General features: G+C 46.3%; 2 protein-coding genes across 8 annotated transcripts in view; one reads left to right on the top strand and one right to left on the bottom strand.

Annotated features, from left to right (window-relative positions):
* Positions 1-21,012, top strand: part of LOC135397135 (sodium/calcium exchanger 1-like) — a 191,441-nt gene that overhangs the window by 10,823 nt on the left and 159,606 nt on the right. For 3 of the 5 annotated variants that reach the window (XM_064628498.1, XM_064628499.1, XM_064628493.1), the window contains exon 1: positions 4,301-4,705. The exons of 1 other annotated variant lie outside the window; for it this stretch is intronic. The gene's annotated coding sequence lies outside the window, so the exon portion shown is untranslated. Of the gene's footprint in view, positions 1-4,300; positions 4,706-21,012 lie in introns of those variants that run through there. One more of the 5 variants, XM_064628494.1, reaches the window with a different exon arrangement.
* The window catches only part of LOC135397137 (carbohydrate sulfotransferase 4-like), a 39,434-nt gene that overhangs the window by 3,165 nt on the left and 15,257 nt on the right, over positions 1-21,012 (bottom strand). The window contains exons 1-3 of one of the 3 annotated variants that reach the window (XM_064628501.1): positions 1,940-2,210; positions 780-884; positions 103-367 (exon numbers count right to left, since the gene is read on the bottom strand). In XM_064628501.1, coding sequence (XP_064484571.1) covers positions 103-367; positions 780-884; positions 1,940-2,006 — 437 coding nt within the window. In that variant the 5' untranslated portion in view covers positions 2,007-2,210. Of the gene's footprint in view, positions 1-102; positions 368-779; positions 885-1,939; positions 2,211-21,012 lie in introns of those variants that run through there. The other 2 variants (XM_064628503.1, XM_064628500.1) reach the window with 2 other exon arrangements.

Raw genomic sequence — 21,012 nt, 5'->3', positions numbered from 1 at the left:
GAAAGGCTGCATCTAATGCTAGTCTTATTGTTAACTGCATTGCCGTCTGGAAAAGTGTTGCCAAGTGCCATTGACGTCCACACATTGCTAGGGCGGTCACACCTGAAGTGCGAAACGATGATGATCTTCTGCACGGAATCTCTGGGGACCAAAGGGGTCGTGCTGTTGATTCGACGTAGAATTCCACCTAGGATGTCCGCCGATGGCTCTTCGTCGGCAAGATGGGCATCATCAATGGTCCAGCCCTCGGTCCAGCCCTCCTGTTCTTGTTTGATGGCTCCTGTTGTACTTTGGGACATCCTATATGCGGGTGTCTGCGGGGCAACCTGTCGCTGTTCTCTCTCTGTTCTCTTGCTGAGCTTGAGCTCTAAAAATTGTTTTGAAAGAGACAGATGGTTAGGGACAGGGTTTAGTCCGGCCTCTGTATCCGTTCCAGATTTTACTTTGCAAGTGTACTTCGAGCGTCATTCCTTCTGTTGGTACTCGCACAATCGATGGACAATCTCAACTCTTAGGACATAGTCCCAGTCCGAACCGCTTTTACGAAAGCACGTAACTGCCATGAATATGATGCTCCATTGCGGGACAAGCACGCGTATTTAGGCTGCTAGGCTCTCGCGCTGCTGCTTTAACAGATTTCGAAGAAAACAATGTATAGAGTTTCATTGACTTTCGCTCTTCAGAATACAGATTTCAAATCGCAATGGACATTCTTCATTAAAGAAAGGAAAAGTAGCGGAGGTTCTTCGAACCCCGGACACGTAACGGCACACGCTCACCGCGGGCTTCAACGCTGCTGTCCCGCCCTAACATCACCGGGTAGAGAAGAGACACGAGTACGACCACTCTTGCAGAAGTCATTCTTTCCTCTTGGATGTATCTACCTTCAACACAGAAATGAAACAAATGGTAAATGACGAACAACACATTCCAAGGAAGTTATGCAAAGTACTGTGTCTTAATCACTGAGACTATAACAACAACGCTTTATTCTAATGATGATGACCGAAGAGTTTCATCGGTAGGGGGCGATACTCTACCCCCATTGCTGGTGGTCGTGTGATGAAATGGAATAATATTTTTGTTTAAATCCCACGTTAGCGCCGCGAAGCAACTGTGGCTGTGATCGGCGTACAGCTGTGGACAGATTGGGAGAGGACAGTAAGAAGGAGTGGGGGGTTGCTGTGCGTCTTGGGCCGACTTCAAGGGGAACTGTGCGGACATTCTTCTAGAAAGTCTTCGGAAAACACGGGGAAAAACCTCAGACAGCACAGCCGGCGGCAGGATTCGAACCTTCCACCTCCCAGTCTTCAAAATGGAATAATCCGGGGTCGCCTCATAGTGAGGACCGTAGTCCTGCAGTGTCCTGCGGTGTCCTACTGAGTACGAAGTCGTACTGAGACTAAAGTTCTGTGGAACTGCGCATTGGTATGTATTTGGTACGTACAGCACCTAAACACGACCTAAAAGCACGAAAGTGATTGGGACGTTTTCGATACGGCCTATATGCAGCCGATACATCCGGGAAGCTTTCCAGAACAAAGATGCCTAATATGCTAGTACTTGATGCTGCTTACAACACCAAAAGCTATTACGCGATGACGGCCAAAAATGTGAGAGAAACGGTAGGGCCTTTAGGGGAGCATGGAATCCATGGAACATATGGGGAACGAGAACGCGAACTGGCTCATTGATAACAGGCGCAGCCTCGGCTCATATTGACTCGTAAACAGCGAACAGAGTTTGAGGCACAAGCTTCTGTCCCGTTCGACACATCTAAATAGTTTCTGTGGTGGGGACTGTGGAACTATAACAGCTCTGCATTCACGGTGTACGACACAGGAGAAGGTATCTTGTCTTCTTTGAGTTCCTGTTTTGTGCGTATCATATAGACAAAGCTGTGGACGCACGCGTCAAGGCTTCCGTAAAACGACCTTACCTTTGACACTAAATGACTCGGGTGCTCTTTTGGGAAACGGGAGCTGAAAATGCAATGGCGATGCCATGCCGTTTCGGACTTCGTTTTCTTCGCCTTCGTCATGCACGCTTCCAGACAAGGTGGTGGTGATGGTGCAGAAGGGGCTCGCCGTTGTAGGCCTCACAGATGTGGGCAACGTCACGACTGACGCCCTGGGAGAATGTGCGTCCTGGGCCGACTTCTAAGGGAACGGTGCATGAACCAGACATGAGGTATTGCGCTAGAGAACAAATTCCCAGCCAATACCCACGAGGAAGTCAGGACAATGATGTCGCAACGATGCCAGCTTCTAAGGCTTAGTTGTTAAGATGATCGCCTTCCTCGCAGAGCCTGGGAGGTGACCCGGGTTTGAATCCCGGCATCAGATGTGCTGCTCTTGGTGTTTCCCCATGGCATTCCTCAAGCGCTGTCAGCACAGTTCTCTGTGAAGTCGGCCAAGGACGCTGGATCCCCCCCTCCCCGAGCAACATATGCGGCCGCACCGCGGCAGGCAGACCGGTCGGTGGTGGTGGTGGCGATGGCGATAGGGCTTGCCGTTGTCGGTCTCACGTAGGTGGGCAACGTCACGACTGACGCCCTGGGGAATATACGTCCTGGGCCGACTTCTAAGGGAACTGTGCCGACATATGTCTGAAAGAGTCTGAGGAAAACCCAGGAAAAACCCCAGACAGCAGACCGGTCGGCAGTTTCATGCTACCGACCAGGCAACCAACCAACGAAGTTGCGAAGATAATAGCTCGAGCTTTTTAGTACAGCGGAAGAACTCTACGAAAACCATACGCCTAAAGGAAGTTAGCAAATCCAAGGTTAATGCGGTAATGTGCTGTACTAAGCTGACTAATATGACGCTAAGTAGGAGATGAACTACTTTCACCGTTATTTCTAGGGGGATACCAAAGATTACACTGGAGAGCGACAGCGAGAACCTGGTGCTCGTGCATGTTGCATGAGCGCGTTCGTGGTTAATTAGCTGTGACGCTAATGAACTCGTGTTCATTAATTAGTGGAACACCGACGGTTCCTTCGCTCCTAGATTGATTACAAGAAGAGAGACACGTCCTTCAAGAAAGTGAAGAAACTATGGGGATGAATGATGTTGAGAAGAATACGCACACCTGCCGCAGGGGGGCGTTGTGGTCGAAGTACTGATACAACGATTGACACCAACGGGGGAACGATCCAGCATTCTGTTTATATATATCTGGTCGCTTGACAGTATTGGCTTGCTCACGGCACAACATTATCTTGCGACCTAAAGTCCTAAAATTAGCCGTTGGATCGAAGAATCAGCGCAATCTCTTTAGCGTTCTGGCACCCTTTGTCTTAGAGGCTTTGCGTTGGATTTTTTTTTTCGATTACTGACGAACACCGCGGAGCAATTGTAACTATGTATAGTCAGTGTACAAACGTGAACAGATGAGGAAAGGACAACACGAAAACATGGAAATTAGTACATTATAAACCCAGGGAATATTTCAGGCAAGGGTGGGAGCTCGATTCCTGACAGATCCCACGTTCTTAAGAATGAACTTCACCGCATAGCACGCTCTTAGCCAACCGTAATCTGGAATGATATCGTTACCTGCCGGGCTTAATCGCTTCATCGTCGTTACGGTCGTTACAAGCTAACGAGTGGCGGGAAATTGAAAAAAGGTGGGCACGTGATAAAACACGTGCACGGCGCTCTTCGCGCGATACGTGAAGGCCGTGGTACACGTGACGCACAATGTCTCACGTGCCCACCTTTTTGAATTTCCCGCCACTCGTTAGCTTGTAACGACCGTAACGACGATGAAGCGATTAAACCACCTGATTTGTTGAAAACGGGAGGCGTACGCCTTCGTTGTGACAATTATGAACGGCATAAGTGTCACAAAAAAGGCGTGCAGTGCAGTCCTTTGCATGATCCTGGAGATACCACCAGCAATCGCTCTTTTTTTTCTCTCTCTCTCTCTCTTTCTACTCTGCTCATCACAGTTGCCGACTAATAAGATATATTCGTGTCCGACGTTGGATAGCATGCACAGCAATGTATCTATCAAAAATGAATAACGCCAGCGTCACACAGAGCAAAGAGCAATTACGCAACACAGTTTCCGTCACCGATTCCTCATTCTCAACAGCCTTCACCGGCATGTAGCTATCAAGTATTCCATTTACCATACTCTCTCATTCGCACGCGTAACGTTCCTTTTTTCTCGCTTTCTCTCTCTTTTTTGTCCCGCCATCCAACCCCGCGTTCGAATAATAAGCTCTTCCGATCCCGCCATTCACAGCGCAGCAGCGCTCCGACGCTGGCTCCACGCTGCGGGCGAAACCGCAGTCACGGAAGCAGACGGTGTCGTGACCGGAGCTTTGTGCTCGCGCAAGCGATCGCAGAAGTCGCGCTCGCTTTGCAGAAGGGGAAAAAATTCTGCTTTTTCATTCATCGATGTCTTATCAAGAGCGTGCTTATCGATGCATCGCGAAGATCATGGGCGGTAGTTGGGATAGATGATCATGATGCTGGCAACGTTGAAGAAGTGTGATTGAGTTGTTGTGTTTCTGCTAACTACGTGGTCGTCTGCAAAGCTGAGCAGCAGGTGGGATTTTGAACGGCTGTCTCTCCGCAAACAGAGGCAATTTTGTGGTGAAAGCGTCGCGTTTGAGCTGTTTCGGATATACTGCGTGTGGTGCAGGTGCAGTGTAGTTCCAGCTGTCTGCGTACTCCTGACACTACTTCTACTGGTAGGTTATTTTTATCTATGTGTTCGTGAGCATTTGGTTGTGGGTACCAATATTTACGCATGAATCTAGCATGTCGTGGGGAAAATGAGCAGCGAAAGGGATAAAGTGGAATCGGGTTACGCGAAGTTCGCGTCGTCAGTTTTTACGTCTGGATATGAGCCTTTCTGCAAGAATTCATCCCGCGCACGATACACCTCCCGAACTAATCTTTATTTTTTAACGGGACTCTTTTCTGTGCGTTGAAATTAGTACCGGTCTCCTAAAGATTGAGCCAGAACCCATGAGATTGATTTCTGCCGGAGTAATATAGCTTTCAAAGCACACTATATATGTCCGTAAACACATTCGAACGAATAACCGAAATAGGTGGTCATATTACAACAAACGCGATACTCTACTGGGGCGCAGAAACGTCTCTAGTAAAAAGCACCGATCACAACACATTGGGCTGCCTGATGCACGTCCATCCTGCATTATAAATGTAACATATCTATCTCGCGTGCTCTTTTGACATATGCACCCGTTCTAGAAATGCTGCGTGAAAGCCGGAAGTTGACGGTATAGCCTTATCTGTGCACCGACGAAACACGAACGACGTGATGTTGCACAAAGAGTGTCTGTTCGTCGAGGCGGTTCAGCCAACCAGACGTGTCAAGGTGAATGACAACCCTTTTTTTTTTTAATGTCGCGGATGAATCATGCGTCTCGGTGTTTGTAATGTGATACTGCCTCCGGTACTCTGTAATACTAGTGTAACGCCGTATTTAGAAGCCGATACAAAAAAGAAAACGAAAAATGGAATAGAGAGAGAGGGAGAACTCTTTTTTTTATATAAAGTTTTCCCACACACTAAAGCACCTGTCACACCGAGTCTACAATGTTCACCGAAACCAATTGCAACGGAACATGCGCGGAGTGCCATCAAGCGTCAAACGGGTTAACTTCTCAATGAGAATTCAGTTGAACCAATGTTCTCTGACAGATTGACGCGTTAACCGCTGCCCGTATGACACGGGGTAAAAGAGAGAAAAAAAAAAGTAATTCGGGATGAATTACTGCCCCAGGAGGGCATTTGAGGTACTGAAAATAAATAAATAAATTAACAGCTTCTAATCCGATAAAATTTGCAATTACTCATCATGGTAATCCCCTAGGTTCACCTAGATGAGATTTACTTTCGAGCACTGGAAATAGTCCCCGAATTTCGCATAAACATGCATTTAGACCCCCCAAAAGTATTCTAATGCTCGTGGCAGACCACCTCGTCCCCAAAGGGGACACAATTAGCGCGCGAACGTCAGCGGAACGCGAGAGACCCTCGGAAAGGTTGGACAGTCCGAAATATCTGGAACATTACTCGAGACAGTCGTAATTGCGTAAGCAGTAGGCACGTAATACTTTGTTTCTCGAATTTCGACGATGCAATTAGTACCAACGTGTTCGGCAGAGTCGCATTCGTATGAAACATGATCGAAATGTGCAAAGATGTTTGCGAAGTTTATACGATGACGTAAGCAAGGAAGTTACATTGTTCAAGGGGCAACAGAATAGCGGTCTTGGTCAGTGGGCAAACAATGGCAGTTGCTGTTGTATGTCCCATTGATGATGATAATGGTGGTGGCAGCAAAGAAAAATATCGAAATGGCGGGCCCCACTTTCCACCAGAGTGGTACACTCTTAAAAATGAACTTCACCGCATGGCACGCTCCTAGCCAACCATCATCTCGAATGATATCGTTATCTGCCCTGATTTGTTGAAAACGGGAGGCGTACGCCTTTTCTGTGACACTTATGCTGTTCATAATTGTCACAAAAAAGGCGTACACCTCCCGTTTTCAACAGATCAGGGCAGATAACGATATCATTCGACATGATGGTTGGCTAGGAGCGTGCTATGCGGTGAAGTTCATTTTTAAGAGTGTAAGACCAGCCACTCCAGAGTGATTATGTAACAACACTTCGCTAGTTCTTAAAATGACTAATCCTCCTCCTGTATGCCTCTTAAAAGTTGTTGTCTATACTCTATGCATGGAGAGCAGGCCATGCAGTTCCCAAAAACTTTCACGACATCAACAAGGTCTTCTATAGCAACTCTGTCCAGGAGTTCTTCGGAGTGTCAGCTGGCTGTACAAGAGCGATCGCGTTCTATGCGAATATGCTGCGGATCTTCTCCCATGCCACATATTGAACACATTGGCGAGTTTGCGGCGTGAATTTCACGAAGAAACGCATTTGCGAATGGTATATTTAGTCGGAGCTGGTGAAGCGGTGCTTCAACTGGTCGGGACATCCGTGGTGATGTATGAAAGGTGAGGATCTGTTCTGTGTGCAGTCGCAAGTAATTCGACAAATTTCTCTGTTCTTATATTTTATTGCGCATTGATATTCGTTGACGTTTCAGCCAAATGTGTAACAGACGTAAGACCATGGATGTTTTCGACCAATAGGACAGGCTTGTATACGAGGCTTCCGCCTTCAGCACAGTAAATGAAAACGTGTTACGCTTACGGCTGTACGTACCGGACCTCTACCCGAGAAACGTCATCATGACGTTGGTAGACAGACTGAAACCGAAACAATTCGGAAGGGGAGGGCTGGGTTCCACGAATGGGCACTTATTCGTTGCCTCCTATTGAAAGAAAAGTAGGACCGAAGGTTGCGTCCCTTTGAGGGACCATTGTAATCCCGTCATGACCATGGCTTTCGGGCGCGATCTTGTTCGCCCCTAGCTTAGAGCGTAGTTCAAGTCTACCAAATTGGTGGCGCTGTCGGACACTATAACGCCATGTGTTTACAAAGAGGCAGTTGTAACGGCCGGTAAGTTTCGCCACCTAGCTTAAAGTAAAAATATCGAGATCGGTCGTAGCATCTTGCTCAAAGTCAAGGATCGCAACTCGCTCGCTGTTGCTTACACTCGTACAGAAGCGGAAGGCCCTCTTTTTTTTAAAATCGAGTTTGAGCTTGGTCCCTGGTCAAATTCAGCCCACGAACGCTCTGCCCTCGAAGCTCTTTTGACCTTTTTGGACGCCATAGGACTTGGATCCTTATTATGAAGGGGCGCATCATTTCATTCCCCACATCACCACCCGCAATGGGGTAGAGTATCGCCCCCTGGCGATGAAACCCTCCATTCGTCACCACCAAATAAGGTTGTTGTTGTTATCGAATTTGACCATTGGAAGTTACGTAAACTATGAAGGAGGCGCTGGTAGATGATAACTACAAGGCAGGAAAATCTAGGCCCTAAACACGATGGGAATAGAGGCAGGCAATTAGGCCTCCCAAAACGGCAAGATGGGCAATAAAATGCAAAAATGGGTACGTTAATCTGGTACATTCTCGGCTTTGCTGGTGCTTCAGAATGCTCCATCCAGCAAAAAAATGATGCGATACTGTTCAAGCTTTGACTTCTTGTACACGAACTCTGAGGCGGCCTATAGAACCACGTGATATTGAATACAACTTTTAGTTCTCCGCCCTCGAAGATCTCGAAAGAACAAGGACGGCCAAATCATTTGATGAAATGTACATGAACCCTTTCTAGCAAACCAAGCTACTGAAGTAAATAAAAAAAAAAAAAAAAGATTAAGAAAAAGAAAAGAAAAAGGGAACTGAAGGAGCAATCACGCAGAAACAAAAAGTAAAAACGCAGCACTCGGCATGAGACTGAATGGCGCACTCGCACTTTCACATTAAAAAAGAGAAAATAAAAAAATAAAAATAAAAAGGCTGTTGTTACGGCAAATGTTCAAAAAGGCTACACTTCAATAGAGTCGATAAGGAGGCAGGCAACCCCAAAGATGTAGCACTTAGGTGTTTATAGGCATTTATAGGCAAATGCATAAGATTACGGGCCCCAATGATAACATTACCTCCAGTACTAAACCGTAAGGAGCATGATAGAGTGAAAACGGATAGCATGCTGATTCTACTGGTCGTCGACATGCAGCGCAGCGCACTCTAAGAAAAAACGGGATAAAATAGGGAGTAATTGCAGCTTCAAGCCCCTAGATTGCAATTACTCCCTAATTTAGCCCCTAACCCCGACATTTACTCCACAGGACTGCAAATTGTCACTGAACTTCACAAATGGTCTTCCGAATGCAACAGACTGCGTAAATGTGTGCTCTTGGTGAATTTGATGGCATAGCGCTGTATAACTCAGCCAACTTAGAAATTTCCCACCCGCACAGCGTAAGAAACAGTTAGGGCCTCTCTCTTCGCAAATTGTGCCCTATGTATGTCTCAAGATTTTATATCACTCGATATATCACTGTTGACGGTTTGATTCGAAGTATTTTCACGCATGCACACGAATTATGTACCTGGAACTGTTAGAACAGAACGTGAAATGCACTCTTCACTCTGTGACGTTCATTTACTCCCGTGCATTTACTCCCGAAAGTAACTATTTTTTGTGGCAATGCATTTAGTCCCCAAAGGGAGTAAAATTACTCGTTTTTTTTCTTAGAGTGTGGTGTGCCAGTGCGGGTTCTGCGAAGAAACGAACGAAGAGCGAAACCCGATACAAAGAAAAACCCGACGCACGTTGGATTGAAGCGAGCGTGTGACATACCCTATCGAGCCAGTGCAACTTTTTCTGCATAGCGACGACCAGCGGAATTCGCAATAACGACGAATGACGTCCCCAAAAAAGGGCGTCGCGGTGTTTCTGACCGCTCTGTCATCTTCCGGCACTGAGTCATTTGTATTAGTGTGGAATGCAGAAGGCTTCCCTGCAGTATATTCCTCAGCTCGCCGCACTGTGAACGGCCGCTTCCATCACCTCCTCTTTCATTCTCTTCCCCCCCTCTCTCTGTTTTAGTTGCGTTACCATTTTGTTTGTATTGTGGTTACTTCTGCGAAAAGTATGCCCTGTTTTAAAAGGAACACGCAAACTGACTGTCAGCTTGCATATTAATGGTGTGGTTCTTCGTTGATGTTTCTCGCAGCCGTAGATTCCTGATGTTAAAACGTCCACAAACCGGGAATAGTCATATTTAATCGTATATAAAGTGGAGTATAGTAGTATATAGAGTAATATGCACGCAGGCATACGCACCGGTTTAAAAGCAAAAACAATTTATGACGTGAATCCACGCGTGAATTCCATCCTCAGAGTTATGCGAAAGTGTCTTCCTAAGTCTATTTAAGCACAAAGGGGGCCTAGCAAGGGTGATTAAATAAACTTGGGAAGACACGCACTTTCGCATAACTCTGATGATGTAATCAGCATTGATTCGGAAACGTCATTAATTGTCTATGCCGGCGACATCTTATTCGTTTTCATCGATACCTCTTTCACTGATAATTACGTTTGAGAATATGCTGCGCCCATATGCCCCTACGTCACAACGTTACCCAACCCCCCGCTCCTACACTCTTAGAAATGAACTTCACCGCATAGCACGCTCCTAGCCAATCATAATCTCGAATGATATCGTTATCTTCCTTGATTTGCTGAAAACGGGAGGCGTACGCCTTTTTTTTTTTTGACAGTTATGAACAGCATAAGTGTCACAAAAAAAGGCCTACGCCCCCCCCCCCCATTTTCAACAAATTAGGGCAGATAACGATATCATTCGAGATGGTGGTTGACTAGGAGCGTGCTATGCGGTGAAGTTCATTTTTAAGAGTGTACACTCTTAAAAATGAACTTCACCTCATAGCACGCTCCTAGCCAACCATTATCTCGAATGATATCGTTATGTGCCCTGATTTGTTGAAAACGGGGGGCGTACGCCATTTCTGTGACACTTATGCTGTTCATAATTGTCACAGAAAAGGCGTACGCCCCGTGATTTCAACAAATCAGGGCAGATAACGATATCATTCGAGATAATGGTTGGCTAGGAGCGTGCTATGCGGTGAAGTTCATTTTTAAGAGTGTAGGGTGACGCTGTACTGGACGTCTCCGTCTCGGTACATGAACCGGTACAGACTATACCGTATTCGCCCACTAAACGCATAGCTTATTCCCGCCAGTACGCGCATCCGAGGGAGGAAATTTGTACCGGAGGTAGTGGACAATCATCTCTAGTCCGTATTCTGTTGTCGTATTCTTTTACCTCGTCTCTTTATCCTGTTGCCCGTAGTAGCTATAATTCTCTGAAAAAGGACATCAAGAATAGAACCCTATATACAGGCTAACACTGCAAAACAAACGTCCACTGTCCGAATCCTTGTATATCGAACAAATGAAACGCATAGCGATTGGGCGGGAAGTTCGTATCCCACGAACTCATCACATTGAAAAAAAAGAAAGAAAAATAAAGAAAAACGTGTCCCGACGTTTCTTAGCCAGCTTGTCATCTCCAATTGGTTTTCGTCCAATTGGTTTGCGGTTTCTATTGCTATTTGCATCATCCGCCCAACAACACGCATTTGTGTCGAAATGTTCATCACATTGTATGTAAATACCATGTTGAGCGACTCAGTACCATTATCATCCTCGCGCGCGATTTCAGATATACTGCCTATTCCGTAACAAGCGTACGTAGCAGATATCATGTTACCTGAATTTCTAGACGGCAATCAAACCTCTCGGATAGGGCTCTATACAACGAGCCGACGCGAATAGCTATATGTAACCGAATCGAACACGCGTGCTTCATATGTACGGATATGTAGCATCAGGGATCGAACTGAACCCGAACCGAAGACCGAAAAAAAAAAAAAACGTTATTTTCTGACGAACCCGAACCGCACCTAAGCAGAACAGTTTTTTTGCTTGTCCTCAACCGAACCGGAAAAAAATATATATATATCACACGGTAACCGGTTCGAGAATCGGTTCATAGGTGAAATATTTGTACTACTCACCGACCTTTTCTTGACTCACCTGAAACGGTTATCTCACACCTTTCTCAACCGGGTACGGGGAGCGTAAGCTCCCTTTCATGTAGCAAAATTACTGCCCATGAACCGGTTAAACCGGGGCCGAAAAAAGTAACGGTTCCAATCCTTGTAATTGTCCTGACCGCTGACCGCTTTTCTTTGTCTGTGTATGTGCGGAGGGGGTGGGGAAGGGGAAGGTTCTCCCTGAGCCGAACCGGTTACCGGTATACCTGAACCCGTTCAAGCTGATAATTCCGGTTCAGCGGAGCTAAACCTGAACCGAACCAATATGCCTGAATCCGAACCGGACCGGAAAAAATATCGGTTCTGATCCCTGTGTAGCATACGTGCAGACTTGTGCCCGTTACTCGAAAAAAGTAACTGATTACCGTTACTTCTACACAAAAAGTAATTGATTACCGTTACCAGTTACTCGACTCCATAAGTAATTGATTAACGAGTAGAAAAGTAATGCGTTACTCCGGTCGTTACTCTGCATTCACGCAAATTATACCCGTCTTTGTGTGCCTCAGAAAAAAAAAAAAAAAAAAAGCTCAACAGCGGAACAGCTGAAATAACACGAAAAACAAAAACACGTAGGACAGGTACATCTGTATACGTCGACCGTATTTATCGCCTGGGAAGAACATTGAGTAGAACTCCTCCATGACTCACTAAACCTCCAAAGCTTCAGGTACCATCACACTGGTGTCGTAGGGAAGATTATAGGGAGGGAGACCCTGAAAATTCCAGAACGTTACGACAATGACCAGAACGGCCCAACAAAGGCTGACGGCACGAGGGCCTTGACCTGGGGCTTGAATATCCGAAAGACAAGTTAATATCTGCCGGAAAAGGAATCAATTACTAGGTAATCGAGTACTCGAAAAAATACTTTGACAGTAAAGTAACTGATTACTCGAAAAATTACTCAAAAAGTAATTGGTTACAAGTAACGCAATTACTAGTAGCGCGTTACGCACAAGTCTGCATACGTGTACGCGATTTGCACCCGAATCTTTGTACGAAGCAGAGCACACACTGGTCTCTTTTCTGCTTACGGATGCACTTTCGGAACTAAAGTATTGGAACTTACGTCTCAGAACGTCTAGATCATCAATTCAAAGACGAAGTTCATTCCTCCAGGAGGAATTACTATTACGAATCCTTCATCCCTCGCATATCTCGACTCTGGAATGACCTCCCCGGTGACTGTGTTACCCTGATTGACCCAATCCGTTTTAAGCGACCTGTAGCTGTTCTACAAGGTATTTCCTTGCGCAAACTTGTATTTAAGGTTTTTGTATTTTGTGGTATCCTGACTTCTTGAGTTACTGCATCTTTGTATCTTTAGCTGTTGTGTATTCCGTTTATATGTGTATGCCTTATCGTATACTGTACATTTTGCTTTCTGCATCTCGTCAAATATCCATTTTATCGCGCACTCTGTTTTTTTTCTGTATCCTTACCGTGTGCCCTCCTCCGTTATGTAATGCCTTCGGACTTTTAACGTATCAACAATAAATAAATAAATAAGGGAGAGACATCGATTCGATAAATTCGAATCAAATATGCATACTTCGGTGCTCGAAAAATCGTCTATTCCATACATCCCGGCAATTTTCTCAATAAGACCTTCAAATGCATTGCGTGTGTTGTATGCAAGAAGGTGCATAGAGAACCTAATTAGTGCCCTATGTATTTCGTTGACATGCAGCCACCGGCACTGAATAGCTAGCTATGTGGCGGAAGCCTTTATACTCTAGCGGATGTGATTTTGTTCTCCTCCATAATTGCGGCCTCGCCTTCCCTCACAATGGCGGAATTGCTCTCGTTATAGCACAGACGCTTCCGACACACACACACAGTCCGCCCCTTTCTCTGAGGGGATTCGGGTTGTTCTCTGGACATGACGTGTTGTGACGCTTCTGTCGAACGGGTGCTTCTATGCTGATTGCAGAGCTTGAAGGACGTGGGTGGGATCGGGAAGGTTTTCCTATATAATGTCCGTCGCTTCTCGGGTACAGTGATGGCGAGTGCTTGAGGTACCGTTAAGTATACGTTTCTCAGTACTTGTACCTTATACTTGAAGTACATTGCAACTTGTGTACTTTGTACTATACTTTAAAGTAGCACAGAAGTCATTTTTAACGCCCCGTCTTCTTCCTATAAAACTGTAAAGTAGGCCAGTAAGATGCACCACGCGAAGTAATTCACACCACAGAGTCATACACGGTTAAAACAGAACTTCACCACAAAGCACGCTCCTAGCCAACCAGCATTCCGAATGATGTCATTCTGTGTCATGATTTGTTCAAAACAGGGGGGAGGCGCCTATCTGGGACAAGATAATCTGTCCCAGATAGGCGCCTCCTCCCATTTTCAACAAATCGATGCACAGAATGATATCATTCGGAATGATGGTTGGCTATGAGCGTGCTATGTGGTCAAGTTCTGTTTTAACAGTGTACACTCTTAAAAATGAACTTACCGCATAGCACCCTCCTAGCCAACCATTATCTCGAATGATATCGTTATCTGCCCTGATTTGCTGAAAACGGGAGGCGTACGCCTTTTTGTGACACTTATGATAATTGTCACAAAAAAGGCGTACGCCTCCCGTTTTCAGCAAATCAGGGAAGATAACGACATCATCCGAGATGATGGTTGGCTAGGAGCGTGCTATGCGGTGAAGTTCATTTTTAAGAGTGTAATTATCGCAGAAATTGAATTTAAAGTATATGCCACAAAAAGCGACCGTGCGCAACGGCGATGGAGAGCAGTACCAGCCTGTGATCTGCCTGGGACCTCGCGCTGACGCTACAAGGATCACGCTGGCTGATTGGTCCGGAGAAATGTTGTCTGCTACTCCGCTGTCGTCTGCCACTCGGCTGTTCGGGGTTCTGAAAAAGCGTTGGTCCTGGCTCGGTCATGATTCGGTCGCTCCTTCTATCCCTAATTCTCCGGAAGAACTGGCAAAACTGGTTTACGCCGGCAAAGGGACAAGGCGCTGACCCCCACTGACCGGTGAACCAGAACGACTTCTCCCTGTAATGTCATCGGTGGCGTGGCATCATACCTTCTCATCCTCGTTATACCCAGAGTGCATGGCGAGCATGGGGTGAACGCGCTGAGCCATCTTTGTTTTTTCTTGTTCTTTCTTTTTTTTTTTTTTTTTTTTTGCTGGGAAACAAATTGCGCACATCAAAACCTTTCGCGCTAGTCGGTAAAATGACACACACACTTTCATTAGACGTCTTAATGTGAGATTTTTTTGGATGGCCCTCTGTACTCCTTTGAGTACTTTTCTCCGGTACTTTCCTTTCAAGTACTCAATTACCCAATTCGCAATGCAGACGCAAAACTTGGTCGCGAAATCATTTCTTTCGGTTCATATTAATGAGTCAGCTGTAAACTATATATCATGTTTTCTAACTATAGCACTTGGCAAAAATGCTAGGTGGAAGCTTACACAGTTCCCCCTGAAGTCGGCCCAGGACGCATACTAACCCCCATATCTCCCACTCCTTCCTGCTGTCCTCTCTCCAGCTGTCCACATCTGTACGCCGCTCATAGCCACAGTTGCTTCGCGCCGCTAACACGAAAAAATAAAAAATAAATAAAAGCTTACTAACGTTACATCACTATCGAGTGCTGAAACGTCTGTCGATGGGATGTAAATTTGTAATTAATGTACTTGATGAGTGCTTTAAAGTACTTTGCGAATGACTCTGTACTTTATTTTAAGTACATTTGTAGTACTGTACTTCGTATTGTACTTAAACTTCAACAGGTGCTAGGTACTTGGTACTTTACTTCAAGTACAATTTTGAGGTACTTTATCCATCACTGGTGGGGTAGTGTTAAAGGGACCATGAAAGGATTTTTGACAAGCCCACGATCATTTTTAATTAGTTCCCCTGTACTAAAGCATTCACTCTGTGAAATATGAAGTTGAAAATCGTACAAATAGCGAAAATATTCTATATTTACCGCAAGCGTGAACGGCAGCTGCTACGGCCCGCCTCCGAGGCGAACTGGCCGTGACATCATACACAGAACATGTTGCCGATTCGCGGACGGGCTTTTGCGAGCAAAGTGCAAAATTTTCAAATAAGCTTGCATACTTTGTCATGAAATATGTTTTAATTTGACTTGCAGAAACGAATGTAACTAACCGTTGACACAGAATCCTACGAGAAATGTAATATAGCCGTTGACCATACGTTGACTGTCAGCATGGTTACCGGAGCATGCAGGTTCCGCCATAGTTTTCCTCTTTGAACTTCTTCTTCGTCAGAACATACCTTCGTCGGTGACATTTTACGAGCTGCTGCGTACCGAACGATCCATAGACGCTGTATGTGTCGCATAAGCTCTTCCTCAATTGCTGATAATTTGCCTTTCGCCATATTTCAAGTGATTTCGACGGGAGATATACGACGTCGTTGTTGTCCAAACCGAAACCATGCATCCACGTGGTCCGGCGGGGTGTGTCTTCCTCGTCGTTCACAGTTGGCTGAGAGGATTGGATGGCGATGACGTAAGCCCACTTCGAAGGCATATATCCAGCGGTCACGCCCTGCTATTTTTGTCTGATAACTGCGCCCCCGTTGTACTGAATACAGTTAAAAGTCGATGTGTGTACGATAGTGACGGATCATGAGAACGGTTTCCCGCAGAGTACTCGGAATCCTCGAAAATCATTTCATGCTCCCTTTAAAGCTTTGTGTGTTATAGGATTGAACACGGTAAAACCCGCTTTTACTCCCTGATATGAATCGCCCTCATTTGGGGTAAAACCCGAAGACCCCCGAAATCGATCTTGTGATGGGGCGAATACGAGTGCCAATACGGGCAGCGGAGAACGCAAGCGCATGCGCATTCAGCAGCCCGGCGTGCTCATGTGAAATGCGAGAAGCGTGCTATTCCCTTTTGGTGGTGGTGGTGTTATATTCTCCTCCCGAAAATCTGCTTTTCAACCAGATATCTCCCGATTTTACCCTATGTTATCGCTCTTGAAATGAAACCCGATCTCTGCCCCACACAGTGCTAAAAAAAAATGTAAAACCCGAAAACACAAGAGTATAACCATGCAGGGTGTTTGCTGTAACGTGTCCAGAAATTATATTTAAAGCGAGCGATAAAAGAAAAGCAAGTGGTACTTTTCTGCTACTTGAGTAAGAAACAGGTACTGCACCTGTTTCCTAGTGAAGTACACTCTTAAAAATGAACTTCACCGCATAGCACGCTCCTAGCCAACCATAATCTCGAATAATATCGTTATCTGCCCTGATTTGTTGACCTCGAGAGGCGTACGCCTTTTTTGTGACACTTATGCTGTTCATAGTTGTCACAAAAAAGGCGTACGCCTCCCGTTTTCAACAAATCAGGACAGATAACGATATCATTCGAGATTATGGTTGGCTAGGAGCGTGCTATGCGGTGAAGTTCAGTTCTAAGCCTGTAGCTGAGAAGTAGCGCTCGTTTCTCTTATCTCTTGCTTTAAATATAATTTCTGGACACGTTAGAGCAAACACCCTGTATAGTCGACGATGGATGCAGGAGTTTTTCCGTGCGTTTTCCGGGGGCCATCTATTTTTCTGTGCGGGAGTTTTTCCATCTCTTTATTCAGGCATTACGTTGTGCAGTACTTATGCTGGGGTTCTCGGGTTTAACTAGCACGCGACAGCAATTCAAAAAAGTGCAAACTATCACGCGAGAAATGCTTGGAACGCAACTGTCCCGTATTGACTCGTGTAGGCTTTGTATTCACTACGTGTGAACGTATTTTACGTAACGTAGGCTTTGTATTCACTACGTGTGAACGTCGTCTTATCGGAAGATTGCAGCTAACTTTGTAGGTTCTTTGAGATGGGAGTCTATTAACGTGTAAAAAGTTAGGAAGCAGACTCAAAGCTGTGCCGATATTGTTTGCGACAATCTCGCCGAAACTACTAAGTACCAGAGGGTTGAACCGAACCGAAGTCGAAAACCGGAATTAACCGGAATTTTTAGCTGGAACTGAACCGTAATTGACGGTTCTGTACTGTGGTCGTAACCGAATCTCCCAATCGAGCGTTCTTGGAGAAACAAGGGATGAAGAAGGTTTTCCCTGAGTTTTCCGAAGAATCTCCAGACGCATGTCGGCACAGTTCCCCCTGAAGTCAGCCCAGGACGTAATCCCTAACCTGACCAGGACTAACCCCTCTGTCCCCCACTGGTTCCTGCTGTACTCTCTCCATCTGTCCACGTCTGTAGGCCACTCATAGCTTCAGTTGCTTCGCGGCGCTAACACTGAATTAAAAATAAAACAAGGGATGGGGGGTGCACTATTTCAGAAAGCTACCTGAATGAGGCCACACCCACGGTGTTTTCATGTATATACATACACGTAACCGAGTTCGCACCAACAGGTGGCACTGTTGTCCCTATACAGTGTATGGCAGTCAGAGTTGAACGCTCCCCGCTGCGTGAGGTACCTCGAGGGATAATGCCCTACTATATTATACGTACCTGCTGCCAGCGTGGTATCTCGTGACAGGAGGCTGTATTATCGGTGGCACAGCTTTGAGCCCCCCCCCCCCGTTATAATGAGGAAGAAATGTGCCAGCAGAGGGCGTTGCCACCTATACATGGAGCACGTCGTGTGGCTCCTACGAGAGTTGTTTTGACGCCGACACGTGCTGCGTGTGCGAAAAAAAAAAAAAAAAACGAAACAAAGACCAAAAACGCAACATTCGTAACGGAACGCACGTGCGAGGACCGATATCTGTAGAGCGGGCGATCACAGAAAAAAAAAAAAAAAAAAACAGAAGAAAAGAAAAAACGACATTAGCGTGTAATGTCAGTCAGGTCCCGAATGCCATTTCTCACGATATAATCTTGCTACACGTCCGATTGGATTGGCATTAAACACGATGATGTCGATGCGGGTTTCCCACTAGCCGCGTAAGAGACGCGATATCCTTGGAGAGCATAAGCGTGTTCAAATACATTGAAAATACACGTATGATAATCCCACAAAATAAGAGAATTTGCTTTATTTCATAATCGATGGTCTGTACTATGTCGAGAAAACAGTTGTCATCCTGCCTGTCAGGTGGCAGTCTATACGCCAAAAGCGAATATGCAAGAAAGCAAACAACACCACCTTTATTTTGGGGAATGAAATGATGAGTCCCTTCGCAATAAGGTTCGAAGTCCTGTGGTGTCCAAATCATAGGCGCCGAGTGCGGGGTGGGGGGCAGGTCCCCTCCGGAAACTCTACCCAGCAGCTGACACACAAGATGGAAGTTTCGGGGGATATCCTAAGAATCGGGTGTTTCATGCGAGTGATCATGAAAATCCTTAAAAAATTTGCCTCACAAAGTCGCTACACGGAATTCCGGACACCCTGCCCGACAACTGGGCATGAAAGAGGGGGGAGGCGTTGTGCCCCGGCCCCCTCCGGCAGATTGAAAACTCTCCGCCTATGGTGTCCAAATCCTATGTATCGGCATCGAGGCGGAAGTCCAGCCACATGGACAGGCTCCCATATAACTGTGTGTGTATTGTCGTCAAGCAAGAGAACCACCTATGGAGGTAGCCCGTTTTACCCACACTCTGTACGCCGCTCATAGCCATAGTTGCTCCGCAGTGCTAACACGGAATAAAAAAACATACATGCGTACACATACACACTTACATACACATACACACGCACGCACGCACGCACGCAGGCATGCATGCATGCATGCGGGAATGACCTTTCCTAATGACTATAAGGTGAGCCCGTTCGCTAGAGCACAGTTTGTCAATGAGGCTTGTGCAGTGACGTCATGTTTGGTCACGTGACATTAGAAAACATATTGCCATACCGGAGTCACAGTAGGAGGGCATGCCGTGAGTTGTTGCGGTATGCATGCAATTATAAGATAAAATTGCAAAAACACACGCTGCTGCTTCATTCGGCCCGCAAAAAGACGCCTGTGACGCATCCCCATGTTTTCCCATGTCACGTGGCTCCAAGGCGTGCAAAGGCTGCGCGTGACGTCACGTGCACAAGCCTCATTCGGGGGCGGAGCTTGGACGCAGCGACTCTCAGTTACGGCTCGATGTTGAGCTCGAACTTGCACTTAGTTTTCATCGATGCCAAGTATGTCGTGGCAAATGGAAGAAGGATCCTCGTGACTTTAGTACTCAAGACAACAACAACGTCCGAGGATTGAACACACAAACAGGCAAACACAACGCAGGCCTCAATGCCTTAGAACGTGAACCGTGTACAAATATGGCGGTCGTCGAATCCCGCCGCTATGTGGCGTTTTCGACGACTGCCATATTTGTACTGTTACAATTTTACTGTTACAACGTTACCGTTACTTTACCTTTACGACGTTATTTTAATGATGATGACTCGGGAGTTTCATCGCCGAAAGAGCGCGTACTTTCCTACTAACCCTGAATTCGGGAAGTGACGTCACCGGAAACTTTTGCTGTTCCTTTTTCAAGTTCCTGAGCCCCTTTTGTCCCTCGACCCACAGTTTGGGAGCCACTGGTTTTATATTATAATACGCACCAATTATTTTTCTGCCTGTCGTAGTTCGCGAGATACAAACCCTCGCACGCGCTCCCGCGTCGAGTTCTGACGGTCAGAGGAGCGAAGCCGTTCCCATTGGTTCCCGTAAGCATGTGACCTCTCCCGCGTCTCCTCGCTGGAAGAGTCGCTTGCCGTGATCAGGTCCCCCAAACTCACCTCGGAAAAGCGTGCAACGAAGAAGGCCGCCACTAGATACCCCACTGTTGCCGTTCCGGATCACTTCAGCGCGCTAAGTTTAGCGGCAAAATGTTTTTGTTCTTTCTGCGAATGTATCTAGTCTTTATATGTCCAAATAAAATGCGTATAACAACTTTCTGTGTCGTGTTTCACTTTTTGGTCGCGGTTTTAAACGTGTTGAGCGATCGGAAGGATCTAGTGCACGGCTGCGTGCATCACATAGCGTACCTGTCGTACCAGGCGCCGCCAGTGGCGCCGCAGACGCAGTCGTCCATTTCTCCTTCGGTGACTTGGCCTGGCTTGGATTGTGCTTCAACTGGATCTTTAGTGCGCTACAATCAAACGCAAGCCAACGTCTGGTAACAATGGGGTATCTAAGGGCGGCCTCCGGCATTACACGCATCGGGATAGGAACAAATACATGGGAAAATGGCGACCTTGGGGGACCTGGCCGTGATGTTACCGTCGGACGGGTCTCGGCGTTCGCGGTGTGATTTTTCTCCGCCTCCATTACCGCCTTGAGTGAAAGTCTTAAAAAGCAGGTTCAACGTCAATTCCAAAAGCCGAAATTTTAGTTTGTCCCTAATAAGTTGGGGTCGAAGTGTCATAAAAAGTGTCACGAAGCTCCAACGACCAAAGTTGGTTCGAACCCTACCTCTGCAGTGAACACGCCCACGAAGCACGTACACTGCACGCTAATGGTTCCGCTCAG

This window comes from Ornithodoros turicata, chromosome 6 (genome assembly GCF_037126465.1).
Source record: "Ornithodoros turicata isolate Travis chromosome 6, ASM3712646v1, whole genome shotgun sequence".
In the NCBI taxonomy this organism is placed as follows: Eukaryota; Metazoa; Arthropoda; class Arachnida; order Ixodida; family Argasidae; genus Ornithodoros; species Ornithodoros turicata.
This window is presented reverse-complemented; position numbering and strand designations above follow the sequence as displayed.